General features: G+C 36.7%; 1 protein-coding gene across 1 annotated transcript in view; it reads left to right on the forward strand.

Moving 5' to 3' along the window:
• Positions 1-20,030, forward strand: part of LOC127435679 (mucin-2-like) — a 39,233-nt gene that overhangs the window by 11,523 nt on the left and 7,680 nt on the right. The window contains exons 26-38 of the mRNA XM_051689316.1: positions 5,223-5,297; positions 7,836-11,321; positions 11,499-11,623; positions 11,934-12,096; positions 12,777-13,012; positions 13,262-13,445; positions 14,990-15,167; positions 15,440-15,624; positions 17,292-17,361; positions 17,507-17,637; positions 17,733-17,764; positions 18,000-18,144; positions 18,515-18,607. Coding sequence (XP_051545276.1) covers positions 5,223-5,297; positions 7,836-11,321; positions 11,499-11,623; positions 11,934-12,096; positions 12,777-13,012; positions 13,262-13,445; positions 14,990-15,167; positions 15,440-15,624; positions 17,292-17,361; positions 17,507-17,637; positions 17,733-17,764; positions 18,000-18,144; positions 18,515-18,607 — 5,103 coding nt within the window. The remainder of the gene's footprint in view (positions 1-5,222; positions 5,298-7,835; positions 11,322-11,498; positions 11,624-11,933; positions 12,097-12,776; positions 13,013-13,261; positions 13,446-14,989; positions 15,168-15,439; positions 15,625-17,291; positions 17,362-17,506; positions 17,638-17,732; positions 17,765-17,999; positions 18,145-18,514; positions 18,608-20,030) is intronic.

Below are 20,030 nucleotides of genomic sequence, written 5' to 3' on the forward strand. Positions count from 1 at the left end.
TGTTGTTTTTACATTTACTGTTTTCCTTAATGGGATGGTTCACCCAAATGGTCATCATTTACTCACCCTTATGGTGTTCCAAAACCATATGACTTTGGTTTTATCCGTGGAACACAAAAGAAGATGTTAGGCAGTAGTGATGTCAAAAGTATGTCAAAAGATGTCAGAAAATACTTTGGTACCAAGTGGACACTAAAATTAAAAAGATGTAATGATACCAGTGTTCCTGCAGTACTGGTAATACCAATAACCAACTCAATTCAGTCCCCTCTGACTGACAGATGGCTGCTTACAAATGCTCGCTTGCTTATTTGAGCGCATGTTCTGTGACTCCATTTACACTGAAATGTAAATTAATGGATGCGATTTAGTTAAATATAAAGTCTGCATATACTGTGCACTGCAAAGTGAATGTATGAAGCTGCTCATACAGTATGCTGAAAACACATTTTATGAGAATCACGCACTGTGCTTCTTGTAGTAGATGACAGAAGAGAGCACTCATTCACTGTGAAGCGCGCAGCGCATGCAGACAATATATTTATATATTTAAATCACTGCATTTTGCGCTTCAAAACCCATACTGGCTCATGAAACCAAAGTCTTATCCGTAAGTGTGAATCTACATCAAAAACACAGAACCGGAAAAGCCTTCACATCAAAATAGCAGTTCGGTTGAAAACAAATGCAAGTGTAATTTAAGAAACTGCGACAGAAATATATAATGAGTGTTTAGTAAAATGCATTTTAATATTATTATTGGCAGCACTTTTTTTGTTTTTGTTTTTTTTTTTTTTGACAAAAATAAGACCAGTGCTGTGTATTAGATTATGCTGTAAATTTCTTTACTAAAGCACTTCATTTATGATAAAATGTAATGGTATGTTTAAAAGTAATTGTTCTTTATAAAAAGTAATTTTCATTTGATTAAAGTTTGGATTAATTTGATTAGACAACATTTTGATGATGAAATTGAACTTTAAAACATGGAATTTAGAAAACAAATGAGAAAATGTGGAATTTGAAAAATAAAATAGAATAAAAAAAAATGAATCTGATTTCATAGGGTCCTACTTAAAAACTTGAAGAAATGTTTACTTAACTGAGAAATAGTCGAAGGAAACATGCTATTGTTTTTATTGATTATTTACACGGAAATTTAACATTTTAATAGGCTAAAGGAGTGTTAAATAGTATATTACCTATTTTTCTGTGGTTACGAAACTGGTATAGAGAATCGTGAAATTTTACTGGTATTATAACAACTACTGAAATTTTGTTATATTGACAAGACTATTGGGCAGAATGTTCAGTCTCAGTCACCATGAATTCTATTGAAAAATATACAATGAAAGGGAATGGTGACAATGTCAGTCAGTACCTTAAATTAGTCACTTTCAAGGCAAGTCCACCTGGTGGCCATCTTGGGAGAGCTCTCAGGCAGCCATTTTCTAAAGATACAAGCATCATAAAAGTACAGCTCCTATCTCCTGGAATGGGGAAAGACCAAAGCCTCCAAAACCATTGGACTTTTTTCAGGCTGGTCCAGCAAATGCGCATGTGCTTTCTCGAGTTAACTGACAGATGATATCTGTATCTAAAAGGTGATTGGCTCTTTTACCTGTAAAGCGGGACTTCCTTTTCTACACCCCACATATTGGGTGTTTTAATTTCTCCCATTCATTTTTATACAAGTGCTCTGTCTTGGGCTAAACAGTCTCTGACTATACCTAAAGCCCCATTCACACTGTCAGCAACTCGCAGTCACAAACCAACAGGAGACCATTTATTTTCAATGAGAGCTGGCGACTTCCGACTTCAACATGTGCGACAGCAACCGTTGGCGACAGGATGTGGGCATGTGAAGAGATGATGCAAAGCTGGGAAAAGTTTAACTTTATTCAAAAGCAGAACGATATCGCACAACGACAATCAATAGGAGTGATGACAGTGAAGATCACGTCATCCATCCCCTGTGAGAGACTGGAGTCGAGTGCAGGCAAGATGGAGGTTGTTAATGTTGTCATAGATTTCAGTGTTCTATATAATTTGTCTGTAACCACATACATCCATTTAATAAAAAATGGTGAGTGGAAAACTGTCGGTGCATCTCTATCAGCTATCTAGTTCAGTAGTCAAGGCATTGATCAGGGAGTCAGACATTTTTAGGTCTGTCTCAATTGCGAAATTGTTCCACTGCACTGAAAATTTTGCTCCCTAAAAACTCCCAGAATGCACCGTAAAAACCAGGGAGCATTGTTGCTCACTATGTTCCCTTACCGGAAATGGCTCAAGTCATCTGAAGTTTCTCAATTTGTTAGAGGACGAGCGCAAGTGTAAATATATTATGTCAAAGCCTTATTTTCTCTTTAAAAGATAATTATATTTCATTCATAATGTTCATAATGGAAAAACAATGAAAGAGTTAAAGAGTAGAAAAAGAGTAGAGCAGAAATAGAATTAGAGTTGAAAAAGATTACAATTACACTACTTTGTTTATTTCTTTTTCATTTGTCATTTATCTTTAATAATAAAACTGTATGTTTCAATATCTACAACGAAATCGTACGTATCATTTATGCAGCGATGTTGCTGATTAATACCAACAGTGTTTCAGTGCACAAGATCATTATCATGTCGCAGGTGGAGTCATTAGTGTCCCAATGCCCAGTGGATGAACACCATTGCCAGTGCCCAAATTCGTGTTTTGTACTGCACTGTATATCGTGTTCATGATATACTGATTCACAACATAGGGAGCTGATTGAGACACATGACGTGTCAGAAATGGTCGATTTATAAATTGATAGACTGTTTGTCTTGTTCATGATATGATGCATTGAGCACTGCTGCAGTTTATATAAAAACTCCCCTGCAGAATTTTCATTTTTTAGTGGTAAAACAAATGATTCCTTGTGAAATAAGAATGATATCTTATTGCCAGTTGTAAAGCCAACTGATAACGTTACAGCAGAAGGAACGCCCACTAGTGAAACAGAGTACAGAGACTAGTGACATCCAGCGACAAAGTCGCTGACAGTGTGAACATATTTGTTTTTGTTCCATGGAAAAAAGAAAGTCATACAGGTTTGAAACAAAAAGAGGGTGAGTAAATGATGACAGAATTGTCAGTTTTGGGGAAACATGTTTTTTTACATCTGCTGCTGCTAAGAAAATTTTAGAAAAAGATTTTTAGAAGATCTCAGCTCTGTAGGTCCATACAATACAAGTGAATGGTGGCCAGAACTTTGAAGGTCCAAAAAGCATGAAAGCCAGCATAAAATTTTAATCCAGATAATCGGATTGAATCAGATAAATATTTAAGTCCTTTTTTTAACTATAAATTTCCACTTTCATTTTCATTTTCACATTCTTCTTTTGTTTTTGGTGATTCACATTCTTTTTGCATATCGCCACCTACTGGGCAGGGAGGGTAATTTATAGTAAAATTTCTATTACATAGATTAGTTAACATTAATGTAATGGAACCAAATGCTACAATTTACTTAACAAAAATATTTTGTGATTTCTCATACCTGATTAACTAAATATATAACCTCCATCCCTCCACCACTATTTCTTTGCCTGCTTGAGGCTGTGGCATATGGGGGCATGGTCATGTGTCTGTCTACGGGAGAGGGAAAGCGGTAAGGTTCGTCACCTGGGCTGTACTCTCCCACAGACAGACACATGACCATGGCCCCCCATGCCACAGAGGCCTTTTAGAAAGATAAAAGCATAAGTGAGATGGGCTGATGGGCAGAGAAGTATAGTACAGGAAGCGATAGTGTTACTCACTTGTACAGTTGATTTTGAATAAGAGCAAACAGTCATGAAATTTAGCACGGGTGCATGACACCGAACTGATTCAGAGTGATAGAAGCCGGGTGTGTCCCTCTGTGCATATTGATAGTCAGGGGTGGATTTTGTGATTTGGGGACTCTAGGCAAAGCGCAGAAATGGAGCCCTCTTCAATGACACACATTTACATTGCTTTTCTCTTAAAGGTGCTGTAAGCTTTATTTTATTATTATTATAATTATTATTTATTAATATTATTTTATGGAATGGTATGGACAAAATATTACTACATCCTGAAAGATATCACTGAAATAAAATAAGTGTCCTGAGATACCTCATCGGTCTCTGTGACTGCACTAGACTGCTCAAAAAGCAAACAAAAATGTGTCCGTGGTTGCGTCTTTCTCCCTGTTTGTGCCATATTTCTAAAAATGAGTGAATAATAATGTCTGACAACACATAATACAAAAAACACAATCTGGCTACTATGAACTACAATACATAACATTACAATACCTTTTTTCTTTCTCACTCTCCCTCTTTCTTAACTCACTTTTCATCCATCAACTTGACCTTGAATTAACTATATCCAAATTAATACACAAAAAGTTGACTTGGCATGTTTCCAGAAGGCTTTGATCAAATTTGAAAACATAACGTTCTCTAGATTTACGCTGCTATATAAGGCGAAAACAAGTCAACAGTCTGAGAAAAAACTTTTTTTTATTTACGAGGGTCAACATCTAGATCATAATCATCATCAACACTGTGTATTGTTGACTATAGTGAGTGCTGGGCTCATGGAAGCAGCAGCAGCTGGCAGTGCAGGCTGTGCAGCAATCTGATCCGTTTACCTAGTGTTACCTTGATTCTGTTGAATTTTTTTCTCCACAAAAACTCAAACCAATCTGAACTAGCAACAATGTAGCTTAGCTTGTAACTTGCAACAGAGTATACGATGAAATCACACGAAACTGTCCGAGCAGTTTGGTTCACTTTCACCTGTTTATGAACTTGTTTAGGTGCATAAAACCCTAGAATTTTCCATTACAGCCTGATCTGAGGGGGAAGCAGTGCTTGCATTGATGGTACTGAATATGACAGCGATATCAATCATATCGGTGTTGTAACAGTGATATTTAAAATTTCAGCATACATTATTTAGCATTAATGATAATAAAAAAGCATAGAGGCCTTTGGCTTCTGGGGTCCCTAGGCTGATCATAATAATTGTAATAAACATAAGACATCAGTGTTGCTAATTTCTGTTTTTGCCATTCAGCTCAGCCCTTCTCATCCCTTAAAAAAAAAATAAACAAAATTATACATGAACCGTTGCAGCCCTAGTCAATACAAATGTATGTTGTCATTTATCTATTCAATACCCATGTGTTTTTGTCTTTTTCTAATTATTTACCCAGGATGTTTTCTTGAGTGCCCTTCGGAGCGGCCATATCTTTTGGAACAGGACATGACATGTGTTCCAATATGTGACTGTACGTACAATAAAAAGGAATACAGTGCTGATTCAATTGTGTACCACACCTCAGATGTGAATGGTACATGTTTCAAGGCTGAATGTAAAGCAAATGGGGAAATACTAAGATTCATTACTGATTGCTACAGCACCACAACAACTGTTAAACCAACATCCCAATCAAAAGAAACATCTCCTTCTACTACTACCACTTCAACTATACAGAGACAACCACAACTCCCACAAATAGAACCACTCCAGAGCCCACACCTTCATCAACACCTATTATTACTATTACCACTACTACGACCACTCCCACAACTACTGTAACAACCACTATCACACCAACATCTACATCAACAGAAACATCTACTTCTACAACTAATACAGTGACAACCACAACTCCAACAATTACAACCACTCCTATACCCACACCTACATCAACATCTATAATTACTGCTACCACTACTACGACCACTCCCACAATTACTGTAACACCAACACTAGGGTGGCCCAAAACATTTTTTTTTTCTCTTTTCTCCAGATTAGAACCCCGCAGTTTCATCTACCTATGGATGTAATGTTTACATAAAAATTTCAACTGAATCAAACAATATTTAGAGGTTGCACAATGCATGCAAAAATTACTCGTTTCATCGTTTATTTAGCAGCGTGCTACAGTATGCAAAACTGCAAGCTAAGCATGTTTAATGCCAAATGCAACAAACTATAACTTACATAAGCACAGTATATATTTTCAAATTGTTTCTGCTATTTAATGTAACATTTGGGAACATTGGTACATAATGTCAGTCACCATCTCCACTAATAAATGCCCTATATAAATTATAAGTGTTCACAGCCATCAACTGATGTCTCTTAGTCATTGCAGTCATCCAATGACAACTTATAATGTTGCATAACAACAGCTCAAATTGTCAATATTACATAAAATTTAGAATGACATGCTAAATTCGTTGGAAATGTTTAGTCTCTGTCATTGTCATCAGGTACTGAGATGACCTGTATTACTTGTATGTCGTATCGAAACACAGACCTTTTACCTTTTTGGAAAGATTCCAGTCATTCAGACAGGCTACAACAGCATCAGCTTGGGCATGACCTGTTCCAGATGCGAGTTTTGGCACACCGAGCAAGCGATCAGCATCACTTCCTGTCACAATCACAGGTAATCGGTCGACTTTCTCGCGTCCAGTTAGGTCAGGAAGCAATTTTCCATCCCAGTGAACAGTCAACGGTGCTTGGGGACTAAATAAAGTTTTCGCATCAGCTGCTGTTTTTGCTCTGTTTGTGGATCGTGCACATTGAACTGAGCTACGACTTGTGCATGAGCTGTAGCAGCTAGCAAGTGCACAGCCTGACGATCTGTGACTTTTGACCTATCTAATACTGCTGTTACATCGTTCGAGAGTATTGACTTTCTTTCAGTGCTGCTGACAAATCTTTTCCTTTTTGGTGACTGATCCATTCCCATTTCTGAGTCTGTGCATTGTTCAGCTACATCTTCACTTGAGCTGCTATCAGATGAAAAATTGAATGCACTGCTGCAACTTGAATTTAACACCTCTTGTTCCTGCTTTGATTTCTGCCTAAACCTTTCAAGTGATACTTTCCTTCTGGCTTTCTGCACTTGTCTCTCTGTCCATGCTTTATCTACACCTGTCATATATCCTTTCAGACCTTCTCTCTGGCTGGATAGAAACTCCAGGTCTTCTGTAAGTTCTGTTTGTTTCTCAGCATCTTGATGAGCTATGTCAAATATCTTATCAAGCTTTGAACTGAACTGTGCTTCATTAGAAATTTGTTTCAGAGTACGATGGTTTATGGCCTTCTTCAAACAATGCTATTCTGCATGTACTTTCAGAAGCTGCTTTTCTATATCATAACTGAGAGCAGTTGGTATTCCAGCCTTCTGTCAAAAACCAAGGACTTCTGAAACAGTTATGCATGCACTTTCTTTGAGAGTCTTTTCTGTTCTGTATGGTGATGGAAAAACACTGATAATGTTTCACGAAGTGATGGAAGTTTGCTCTGTTGGACGATTCTCTCATTCACAGGACCAATTAACAAAACATGAGATTCTGATCTTGTCTTCGGCTTATCTGCTGTTTGACTGCTGTAATTACTGCTACATTCCATACCTGAACTGAGTGAACACGGACTTTCAGTACTAAACTTATTTTACAATCATTAACAGACAAAAACAAACCAACTCTATATAATATATATAAACCTGTCAGCAAAGACTATTTACACTTACTGATGACTGCAAATAAATAAGTAACAGAATTGCAACTAATAACAAGCCACTGGCAAATAATATCAAAATATTGACTTAGACTACACAAGTAGGCAATTTTTTGAAAATTCAAGCACATTGTGCAACCTCTAATTCATCTCAGAATTGCCTCAAATTTCACTTGTGTTACTATTTCATTATGTGGTTTTTGATTGCAGGGTTCTAATCAATTAAATTTCCATTTTCATTTTTTGATATGTTCTGATGGGCCTCCTTAAACACCACCTCCCGTGGCAGTGACTACTACTACTACAACGGCTACAACAACACCTACCTCAACCAAACCTCCATCTACAACTACAACAACCACTGTCACCCCAACATCTACATCAACAGAAACATTTACTACTACAACTAATACAGTGACAACCACAACTCCAAAAATTACAACCACTCCTATACCCACACCTACATCAACATCTATAATTACTGCTACCACTACTACGACCACTCCCACAACTACTGTAACACCAACACCTACCGAGACAGAAACAGTGACTTCTACTACAACGGCTACAACAACAACTACTTCAACTGAAAGTCAATCTACAACTACAACAACCACTGTCACATCAACATCTACATCAACAGAAACATTTACTACTACAACTAATACGGTGACAACCACAACTCCAACAATTACAACCACTCCTATACCCACACCTACATCAACACCTGTAAGTACTTCTACCACTACTATGACCCCTGAAATCTGCATTTGTGATTGGTCAGGTTGGTTCGACAACCAAAAACCCAGCAGAGACAAGAAAGGAATTGAAATTGAATCCATCAATGAATTGTGGGAAAAGAAAAAAATAACCTGTCAGAGACCATATGATATTGAATGTAAGGCAGTAGATTATGAAGATAAAGACTTGGCAACATTGGGACAAAGAGTCTCTTGCAATACATCTTTTGGTCTGTTATGTTCAAACAAAGATAATTTAAAAAATGTGCCACCATTATGCCATAATCATAAAATACGTGTACTGTGTTGCCCACATCATTGTTCATCCACATCTACATCAACAACTATAATTACTGCTACCACTACTACGACCACTCCCACAACTACTGTAACACCAACACCTACCGAGACAGAAACAGTGACTTCTACTACAACGGCTACAACAACAACTACTTCAACTGAAACTCAATCTACAACTACAACAACCACTGTCACACCAACATCTACACCAACAGAAACATTTACTACTACAACTAATACAGTGACAACCACAACTCCAACAATTACAACCACTCCTATACCCACACCTACATCAACACCTGTAAGTACTTCTACCACTACTATGACCCCTGAAATCTGCATTTGTGATTGGTCAGGTTGGTTCGACAACCAAAAACCCAGCAGAGACAAGAAAGGAATCGAAATTGAATCCATCAATGAATTGTGGGAAAAGAAAAAAATAACCTGTCAGAGACCAAATGATATTGAATGTAAGGCAGTAGATTATGAAGATAAAGACTTGGCAACATTGGGACAAAGAGTCTCTTGCAATACATCTTTTGGTCTGTTATGTTCAAACAAAGATAATTTAAAAAATGTGCCACCATTATGCCATAATCATAAAATACGTGTACTGTGTTGCCCACATCATTGTTCATCCACATCTACATCAACACCTATAATTACTACTACCACTACTACGACCATTCCCACAACTACTGTAACACCAACACCTACCGAGACAGAAACAGTGACTTCTACTTCAACCGCTACAACAACAGCTACTTCAACTGAAACTCCATCTACAACTACAACAACCACTGTCACACCAACATCTACATCAACAGAAACATTTACTACTACAACTAATACGGTGACAACCACAACTCCAACAATTACAACCACTCCTATACCCACACCTACATCAACACCTGTAAGTACTTCTACCACTACTATGACCCCTGAAATCTGCATTTGTGATTGGTCAGGTTGGTTCGACAACCAAAAACCCAGCAGAGACAAGAAAGGAATCGAAATTGAATCCATCAATGAATTGTGGGAAAAGAAAAAAATAACCTGTCAGAGACCATATGATATTGAATGTAAGGCAGTAGATTATGAAGATAAAGACTTGGCAACATTGGGACAAAGAGTCTCTTGCAATACATCTTTTGGTCTGTTATGTTCAAACAAAGATAATTTAAAAAATGTGCCACCATTATGCCATAATCATAAAATACGTGTACTGTGTTGCCCACATCATTGTTCATCCACATCTACATCAACAACTATAATTACTGCTACCACTACTACAACCACTCCCACAACTACTGTAACACCAACACCTACCGAGACAGAAACAGTGACTTCTACTACAACGGCTACAACAACAACTACTTCAACTGAAACTCAATCTACAACTACAACAACCACTGTCACACCAACATCTACACCAACAGAAACATTTACTACTACAACTAATACAGTGACAACCACAACTCCAAAAATTACAACCACTCCTATACCCACACCTACATCAACATCTATAATTACTACTACCACTACTACGACCACTCCCACAACTACTGTAACACCAACACCTACTGAGACAGAAACAGTGACTTCTACTACAACGGCTACAACAACAACTACTTCAACTGAAACTCAATCTACAACTACAACAACCACTGTCACATCAACATCTACATCAACAGAAACATTTACTACTACAACTAATACAGTGACAACCACAACTCCAACAATTACAACCACTCCTATACCCACACCTACATCAACACCTGTAAGTACTTCTACCACTACTATGACCCCTGAAATCTGCATTTGTGATTGGTCAGGTTGGTTCGACAACCAAAAACCCAGCAGAGACAAGAAAGGAATCGAAATTGAATCCATCAATGAATTGTGGGAAAAGAAAAAAATAACCTGTCAGAGACCATATGATATTGAATGTAAGGCAGTAGATTATGAAGATAAAGACTTGGCAACATTGGGACAAAGAGTCTCTTGCAATACATCTTTTGGTCTGTTATGTTCAAACAAAGATAATTTAAAAAATGTGCCACCATTATGCCATAATCATAAAATACGTGTACTGTGTTGCCCACATCATTGTTCATCCACATCTACATCAACAACTATAATTACTGCTACCACTACTACAACCACTCCCACAACTACTGTAACACCAACACCTACCGAGACAGAAACAGTGACTTCTACTTCAACGGCTACAACAACAACTACTTCAACTGAAACTCCATCTACAACTACATCAACTAGTGTCACACCAACATCTACATCAACAGAAACATTTACTACTACAACTAATACAGTGACAACCACAACTCCAACAATTACAACCACTCCTATTCCCACACCTACATCAACACCTATAATTACTACTACCACTACTACGACCATTCCCACAACTACTGTAACACCAACACCTACCGAGACAGAAACAGTGACTTCTACTTCAACCGCTACAACAACAGCTACTTCAACTGAACCTCCATCTACAACAACACCTACCTCAACAGAACCATCATCTACAAATAAAACAATAACACCTACAAAAACGTCAACAACTGCCACTTCTTCAACAATGTTCATTTTCCCACATTTCAACTCCACAACACCTAAACATGAGATGGAAAGTACAACACCAACTACAGTCATCACTCCCAGTTCCACCCAATGTTACTGCACCTACAAAAATACAAAATACCAAGCAGGTAAGTGCCACTTTTATGACAATTCTTCACATTTTTTTTATTTTGTCCATCCATTTAGTCCATGTAAAATTAGTCATTATACAGACTGAATTTAAGAACTGACATGATGTTAAACTTCTCTGTTATTTATTTTTTTATTGTTTTGCTTCCTTGCAAATCCTTTGATTCTAATAACAGGGTCTACAATCAAAAGTCAACCGGATAAAGAGTCCTGGTGCAATATTACTTACTGCAACTCCTCTTGTTATATTGTGGAAGAGATTCGAAAATGCTTTGAACACTGTCTCAATGGCACCCAAATGGTAACCTTTTAAGAGAAGCTAAAAACAGTCCTCATGTACTATTTTTATTTTTTGTTTTCAAAAACAGTACATAAGTACTGAATAACTGTTACATTACTTATTATTATCTGTCAACACTGTGTTATTCTAGTGTACAATCAGTGCAGCGCAACATAAAATTAAACAAATAATGTAAAAAATTATTAAATAATGGTTACATTGTACATGTGTGATTCAAAGACACCTGAAATTACTTATAATCCTGTTTTTGTTTTTGTTGTTGTTTTTTTACTTTTTGTTCATCAATTTTATTTAACTCTGCCATTTATAGCAGACAGATAAATGTACTATCAATACCTGCATAAATGGGAATGTCATATCAGAACCTGTAAAATGTGACCCAAATCCTGCTGTCATGCCTTCCTGTGTCAATGGACTTGATCCTGTGAAAGTGTATTATAACAATGGCTGTTGCTTCAAGTATGAGTGTGAATGTGAGTTTAATCCATGACTTTTAAATCATGTCAAATGAGTTGATAATTGTAATCATTTTAAAGAAATAGTTAACTTACAAATGAAAATTGTCATAATTTACTCACCTTCATATCTTTCAAAACCCATCTGACTTTTTTCTTCTGCACATCACAAAATGAGATATTTGACGAATGTAATGATTTCCATAAATTAGCAGTTGAAAGTGACTCACTTTAATGCTTAAAAAGCAACCAAAAGTGTCATAAAGTAGAACATCATAGGTTTGATGCCATTGATGTGTCAACAAATTTGATTTGGGCTCTGTATACCGGAGTTGATCTTTGACTTGATCTGTAAGTGAATAACACATTTTTGTTCTGTTCATCATTCAAAGTGATCATGCCTTCAGAAGACACATGTGTTAAATGAACTTCATTAATTTTGGGTGATTTTTTTGAACTGCTGTTGTATTAAAATAAGTGATAGCTGCATTCTTTAAAATACATTCTTTTGTGTTTTCGCAGAAGAAAGTAAGTCATACAGGTTTGGAATGATATGTAGGTGTCTAAATAACAAATGGACAGAATTTTCATTTTTGGATGAACTATTCCTTTAATTTTAATGGTGCCATCAAAAAGTATATTGTATTTGATAATGCATTATGTTTTAACCTTTGTTTAACTTGTTTCTTGGCCAACAGGTTACTGCACTGGCTGGGGTGACCCTCATTACCAAACTTTTGATGGGACATATTATACTTTCCAAGGAAACTGCACCTATGTGTTGGTCCAAGAAATCATTCCAAGATATAATATCAGCGTCCATATTAAAAACTATTATTGTGATGTTAAAAATGGCCTTGCTTGTCCTGAGTATGTGATTGTGAATTACAAATCCTATCAAATTAAGCTCACAAGTAATAGTAAAGTGGTCCAGGTAAGTGTACTTTAAACAAATTTGTTCACAAACACTCTCAGACTCTTGAAAAATATGTTAAGCATTCAAAATTTCCTAAAATCCCTGCAACACTTTCACTTAAGTACTTTACAAGATGTTATTTCAAGGCTAATATTACTTTACTCTGTAGTACTGCACTGCAGTGTTTTTCACAGGATGTTGCAATGTAAAACACAGCATAACAGTGCACAGCTTTCATAATAAATAAAAATGCCTTATTTCCCATAGGTCTACATTAATGAAGAAAACAAGAAGCCAACAATCATAAATGAATTCTTCACCATCACCAGTGTTGACATGGCAGTGCTTGTGAACATCACTGAAATCAAAGCTGAGATTAAAGTCAATAACCTTGGCTTTAATATCAAACTCCCATTCTCCTACTTCCATGGTAATACAGAAGGACAATGTGGTAAGTACAGAGCCAGGGCTCATAGGTGAAATGTCAATCAAGCAACTTAAATGCTTCATTACGGTGTGTGTTTAACTGCATTATGTTTTGTTTAGGGTTGTCTATCGATTCAGATTATATCAGTATTTGCTGAATAATGCCTCCACAAAAGATAATTCAATATATACATAATAATAATCAAAATAATTATAAACATTATATAATAAAATAAATTCTGATGATTCAAAGGCATTACAATTACTGTGGCAGACGAGAAGAGCATTGATTATACAAATTAAAAAGTTGCTTTAGAAGTCAGTCTATTGTTTGTTGTTTTACATACACTTTTTACTGGCCTACAGTCCACAGCTCAGTGCTCAGCTGGAGCTGCACTGACTCTCCCCCTGCTAAATGGGACTTGCAAAAGCATGAAGTTGATACTTCAATCTTGAATCAAGCATTCATTTCTCAGTTAATAGGACAATTACTGGTAACGGCATTTATGTACAGTGAGAGGCATGATTAGTTCTGTAATTCATTACACTGAATTAACACGTTAAGTTAACAGCCTCAGTTTTATTATATTTATACTATATCATAAATATATTAGTAATAGTTACATTATACTATTACACTATATGGGCAAAAATATGTGGACACCCCCTTCTAATTAAACAGTTTGGTTACTCCGTTAATACCAGTGAAGATAAATCATAATTCTACTCCAAACAATGGCATTCTAGGTCATTCGGTGCTTCCAAATTTATGGCAACAGTTTGGGGAGAGCCCTTTTCTATTCTAGCATGAAAATGTCCCTGTGCACAAAGCAAAGTCCATAAAGAAATGGTTTACTGTGTCTGATGTGGAAGAAATTGACTGGCCTGCACAAAGCCCAGATCTGAACCCCACTGAACACCTTTGGGGTTAATTGGAACGCCAACTGAAAGCCAGGCCCCATTGCCCAACATCAGTGCCAGACCTCAGTGATGCACTTGTGTCTGAATGGTAGCAAATCCCTGCAGCCATGTCACAACATACAGTATAGTGGAAAGCCTTCCCAGAAGAGTGGAAGTTGTTATTGCACCAAAGGGGGAAACTGATGCCTATGGTTTTGAAATTGAAGGTTCATCAAGCACATATGGTGTCCAAAAACTTTTGGCCATATAGTGTATATTAATTTTTTTGTGGGGCTGATTAACCCCTACCCATAAGCCTAAACACTTCTAAACAATATAAAACAGGCAGAGTCATGGCAATCCCAGTTAGACCTTCATTATCAGTAAAAAATAGAGAAAGTCCTAATGAAAAAATAGTTATTTGTTATTTATTTGTTAACCCAGGCTTCTTAATTTAATAATCATTAAATTAATATGATTAATTCCTTATCTGAGAACTCTGCCTGAATATTAACAGGTTAGTTTAAATTGGTCACATTCTGAATTTATTGTAACTGAAATTAAAATGTAACTTTCTCCTTAACTGGAACATGGAGACATGTTCAAGGGAATGCCTTGTATTTCTGTTCATTAATAATATATATATATAATTCTGTTGACATTTTGTAGGCTTTTGTGACAACAAAACTGAAAATGACTGCAGACTTCCTTATGGAAGAGTTGACCAATCATGTGAGCACATAGCACAATTTTGGATGGTCCCCCCAGGGTGCAAAACCCCTCCACCTCCTCCTCCACCTCCACCTCCACCTACACCCCCAACTATCTGTAATTTCATCAAGGGCAAGTAAGGCAAAGCCAACAGTTTAAGCACACACACACATCAATGATGTGAACTGAACATTATAATTTATCATAAGGACATGTGACAAACAGATTGTCATGTTTTGTAGTTTGTTTGTAACACTGACTAGTACTACTAAAAGCATGATTAAACCATGATATAACAATTACAAATATACAATTTACATACATCATTTAAAAGTTTTATTCATGTATTTATTTTTTCTCTATTAAGATCAATGTCCTTCAAATTTAAAGTTTTCGGTTTGTTTACAGATTGTTTAAGGGCTGCCATAAGGTTGTTCCTCAGCAAAGCTATTATGAGGCATGTATATACGATGTGACCAGAATGAAAAATGACTCTTTTGCCTGCTCCACTCTGGAGGCCTACGCCCAACTATGTGGCCAGAAGTCTGTCTGTGTGGACTGGAGAAACTCACCTGAGCTCAAAGGGCTATGTGGTAATAATACTGTAATACAATCTAATAAGCCCCCATCGACTGTAGCAGTGCATAATGCTGATATATGTACAGTGGCAAGAAAAAGTTTATGAACCCTTTGGAATTGCCTGCATTTATGTATTAATTTGTCTTAAAATATGGTTTGATCTTTATGTTACAATAATGAACAAACACAATCTGTTTTAACTAATAATGCACAAATTATTGTTTTGTTCTTGTACATATTGAATAGATCATTCAAACATTCACATTGTGGGTTGGAAAAAGTTTGTGAACCCCTAGGCTAATGAGGTCAACAAAAAATAATTAGAGTCAGGAGTTTGCAAACCTGGCATCCAATTAATGAAATGAGATTGAAGGTGTGGGTTAGAGCTACTATGACTTATAAAAAGCACTCAAACATTTCGAGTTTGCTATTCACAAGAAGCATCTGCCCACGTGGACCATGCCTTGCACAAAAGGAGATCTCAGGAGATCAAGAATGTTTGCTTTGCATAAAGCTGGAAAGGGTTACAAAGTTATCTCAAAGAGCTTTGATATTCATATGTCCACAGTTAGGCCAATTATCTATAAATGGAGATGATTTAGTTCTGTGGCTACTCTCCCTAGAAGTGGCCATCTAGACAAGATGCCTCAAAGGGCACACTGCAAAATGCTCAGTGAGGTAAAAAAGAACCCTACTGTGACAGCTAAAGACAGGAGTTGTGTCCATGGCAGGACACCATGAAGAAAGCCACTGATTTCCAACAATAACATTGCTGCACGCTCAAAGTTTACCAAAAGATCACCTTGGCATTCCACAACGCTACTGGGAAAACGTTGTGTGGACTGATAAAACTAAGGTTGAATTGTTTGGGAAGAACACGAGGCACTACACATGGCATAAAAAGGGCGCCGCTTACTAGCATGAAAACATCATCCCAATTGTGAAATATGGTGGATGGACCATCATGATTTGGGGCTGCTTTGCTGCTTCGGGCCTGGACCGCTTACCATCATCAAGGGAAAAATTAATTCCCAAGTTTATCAAGATATTTTACAGGATAATGTCAGGGTGGCTGTGCACCTGCTGACGCTAAGTAGAAGTTGGGTAATGCAGCAGGACAATGACCCTAAACATTAAAGTAAATCCACTACAGAATGGCTTCAAAAAAAGGAAATCCAACTTTTGGAGTGGTCCAGTCAGAGCTCAGACCTTAAGCCAATAGTTATGCTGTGGAATGACCTCAAGAGAGGCACAGACATTCACAGACATCCTAAAAATATGTCTGAGCTGAAGCAGTTCTGTAAGGAGGAATGATCCAAAATTCCTTCTTAACATTCTGAAGGACTAATCCGCAGCTACCGGAAATGCTTGGTTGAGGTTATTGCTGCCAAAGGAGGATCGACCAGTTATTAAATCCAAGGGTTCACTTACTTTTTCCACAGCACTGTGAATGTTTAATGGGATGTGTTCAATAAAGAAATGAAAGATTACATTTTGTTTTTGTTTATCTATACTTGTGACTTTGATGAAGATGAGATCAGATTTTATTACCAATTAATGCAGGAAAAACAGCTAATTCCAAAGGCTTCACATACTTTTTCGTGCCACTATATAACATATTGTTGCATATATTATCTGAGAGGACCCTGAATCTCTTGTTTGTCTTTCATTTTCACAACAGAATATAAGTGCCCCATGCAAAAGGTCTACAAGGCATGTGGGCCTAAAGTGGAAAAAACCTGCAGTACAAGGTAGTACTGTAATCTCTATCTATAACAGTTTATATCCATACTTAACAGTCCTCAAAAAGTGGTGGAAATGAAACACTGCAAACTCCAAATATTTCTGTATTTAGCCTTCTTTTTGATGTGCTTGTCTTTTTGTATTTACAACCAGTTCCAATTTTCTGGTTTTGGGGGCAGAATGTCAAGGAAAATATTGTAAGCAAACAGTGACAGAAGGTTGTTACTGTCCTGATAACACATTTCTGGTTAATCTAACATCAGATATATGTACAGCTTACTGCGGTAAGGAATCTTACTTAATTTACTCAATATACTTGTTATATTAATGCACCCTGATGTCATGTTTTGTTGATTTTGCTTTCATTTCCTACATGTAGATTGCATTGGCCCTGATCAAACACCTAAAATGGTATGCCACTTTAAGTACTCTGTCTTGAACAAGGAGACAATGATAGAGCAGCATTATGGTCTTAGTAACTTTTTAACTCTAGTACTAGTATAGGATTAAACCTGCAGTCTTGTGTTAACAGCAGAGGGACTCTTGCTTACCAGTAGCTTACCAAACTGGTTAAACTTATTTAAGACTTCACTACCTGACTCAATTACCATAACTAATTATCTTCAACTTACCACTTCTCCTGTAGCCTGGCGATACATGGGCCAATAACTGTGTCACATATAGGTGCACTAAACTGGGCACTCTTGTGAAAGAGCCTTTCATGTGTCCAACTAAAAAGCCCTGTGACATCGGATACAAAAACATCACTGAAAATTGCTGCCCAACCTGTGGTGAGTCAACCCTCCAAGGTTTCCACTTGATTGAAAATGTTGAATCTTATGTTGGCAGACCAACAAATACACATTTTAATTTCTGCACAGAAGATTCTCTCATGTTGAGTAGTAAACATGAATACAGTAAAAATTTTTAGCAAGTACTGCTGTGACATGGTGCATCATAGCAAGCAAAATAATCAGTTCGAAACACACAAACATAAGAAGTTCAGACTGTTGCTACAGTAGCTAGAGGCTGCTAGAGTCCACTGAGATCAGCTGAGCATGTAACCACTTAGAATTTGTGCCAGCTTTGACCTATACAGTCACAAACGCTTCAACAATAATCATTTAATCAAAAGAATCCCTGCCCCCTCTCCCCATTCAGTGTGTGATTTCGAGCAGTGTCTTAACAGCAGATGTGAGGTGGGATATGAGTTTGCAAAAAATAAAACTAAGGGAAGTTGCTGTCCACCCTGTGGTAAGTCTGAAATTTCATACTGTTTCATTCATCTACAAACTTTATCTACAATTTTTAATCCACAGTCTGAGTAATTGTTCACATACTGTATCATTGCTGTTCTACAAACACCTTTTGTATTTCTAACTTTCAAGGAAATTAAGCGAATTTATTTTTGTGCCCCACAAAACTGACATGTGGTGAATTGTGTAAATCTTATTAATTTAATATAAGAAATAGTTCACCCCAAACTGAAAATTCTGTCATCATTTACTTACCCTCCTGAGGTTCAAATCCCATATTACTTTCTTTCTTCCATGGAATACAAAAAATGTTTTTGAACGGTCAGCCTTTTCTATTCAGTTACAATTTCTATTTAGCTTCAAAAAGGACACAAAAGAACCATGAAAGTATCATAAAAGTGTTCCATACGACTTGTGTGCTAAGTCTTCTAAAGTCATACACTAGCTTTGTGTGAGGAACAAATCGAACAAATTTAAGTAGTTATTCACTGAAAATCTTGACATCAACCCTAGCTTTATTTGGGGCATTCATGAGAAAAGTGGTGATGTTAAATTCATAAAGGAATTGTTCTTTTGATTTGTTGGATCTTTTTAAGGAATCAGTTTTTCTGGTTATCAAAATCATACTAACCGATTTGTTCACTAATCAGATTAATCCAGTTTAACTCAATGATTCAATGATCCAGTTGCAGTGGTTCTTTAGTTAACCGCTCACTAGTCTTGTGTAATCAGACCTTTGAGTAAACAATAGGAATGTCATAAAATATCGATATATCGATTATTAATAGGCATGTTATTGTCTCGATACATTTTTAAGTCATCAACATATTAACATTAGCTGACATTTCAAATAGAAGCCTAATTTTTGCGCTTTCCTATTCACAGTCAGTTAGCCTTCCGTTTAATGTAGTCTGGTGCAATAGCTTTGGGAGACCACAAGGGGGTGATATAAAATGTACTATATTTAATATTTAGATATCCTTAGCTTTGTCACCTCTACATTTATGCAGCTGGTGTTTTGCATAGTGTTTTGTTGTGGGTAATGTTATGGCGGATAAACAAATTGGAGAGTTTTGGGGAAAGGGCAAAAGAAGCAATATAATGGTGAATGGCAGGTATGTGCAGTGAAAGACAACAAACAGGTAAAACCTATCTGTAACCTATTGTGGAAACATTTAACCCTAGGAAAAAATTATCAACTGATTCGCCACAGGTCAAGCAGCTAACAAATTGTGTAGGTACGTTTATAGTCATTGATATGCAGATGTTTAATGAAAAGTAATCATGTTTAAAGTAATCATGGCTCACTGTGAGTACTACATTTCTACAATGGCATCTGAAACTGAAAACTACTGAATTTAAATGATGCTGCATCCAAGCCGCTAGGTGTAAGTGTAAGTCCAAGATAACACAAAGACAAA

Source organism: Myxocyprinus asiaticus, chromosome 46 (assembly GCF_019703515.2).
Source record: "Myxocyprinus asiaticus isolate MX2 ecotype Aquarium Trade chromosome 46, UBuf_Myxa_2, whole genome shotgun sequence".
Classification (NCBI taxonomy): Eukaryota; Metazoa; Chordata; class Actinopteri; order Cypriniformes; family Catostomidae; genus Myxocyprinus; species Myxocyprinus asiaticus.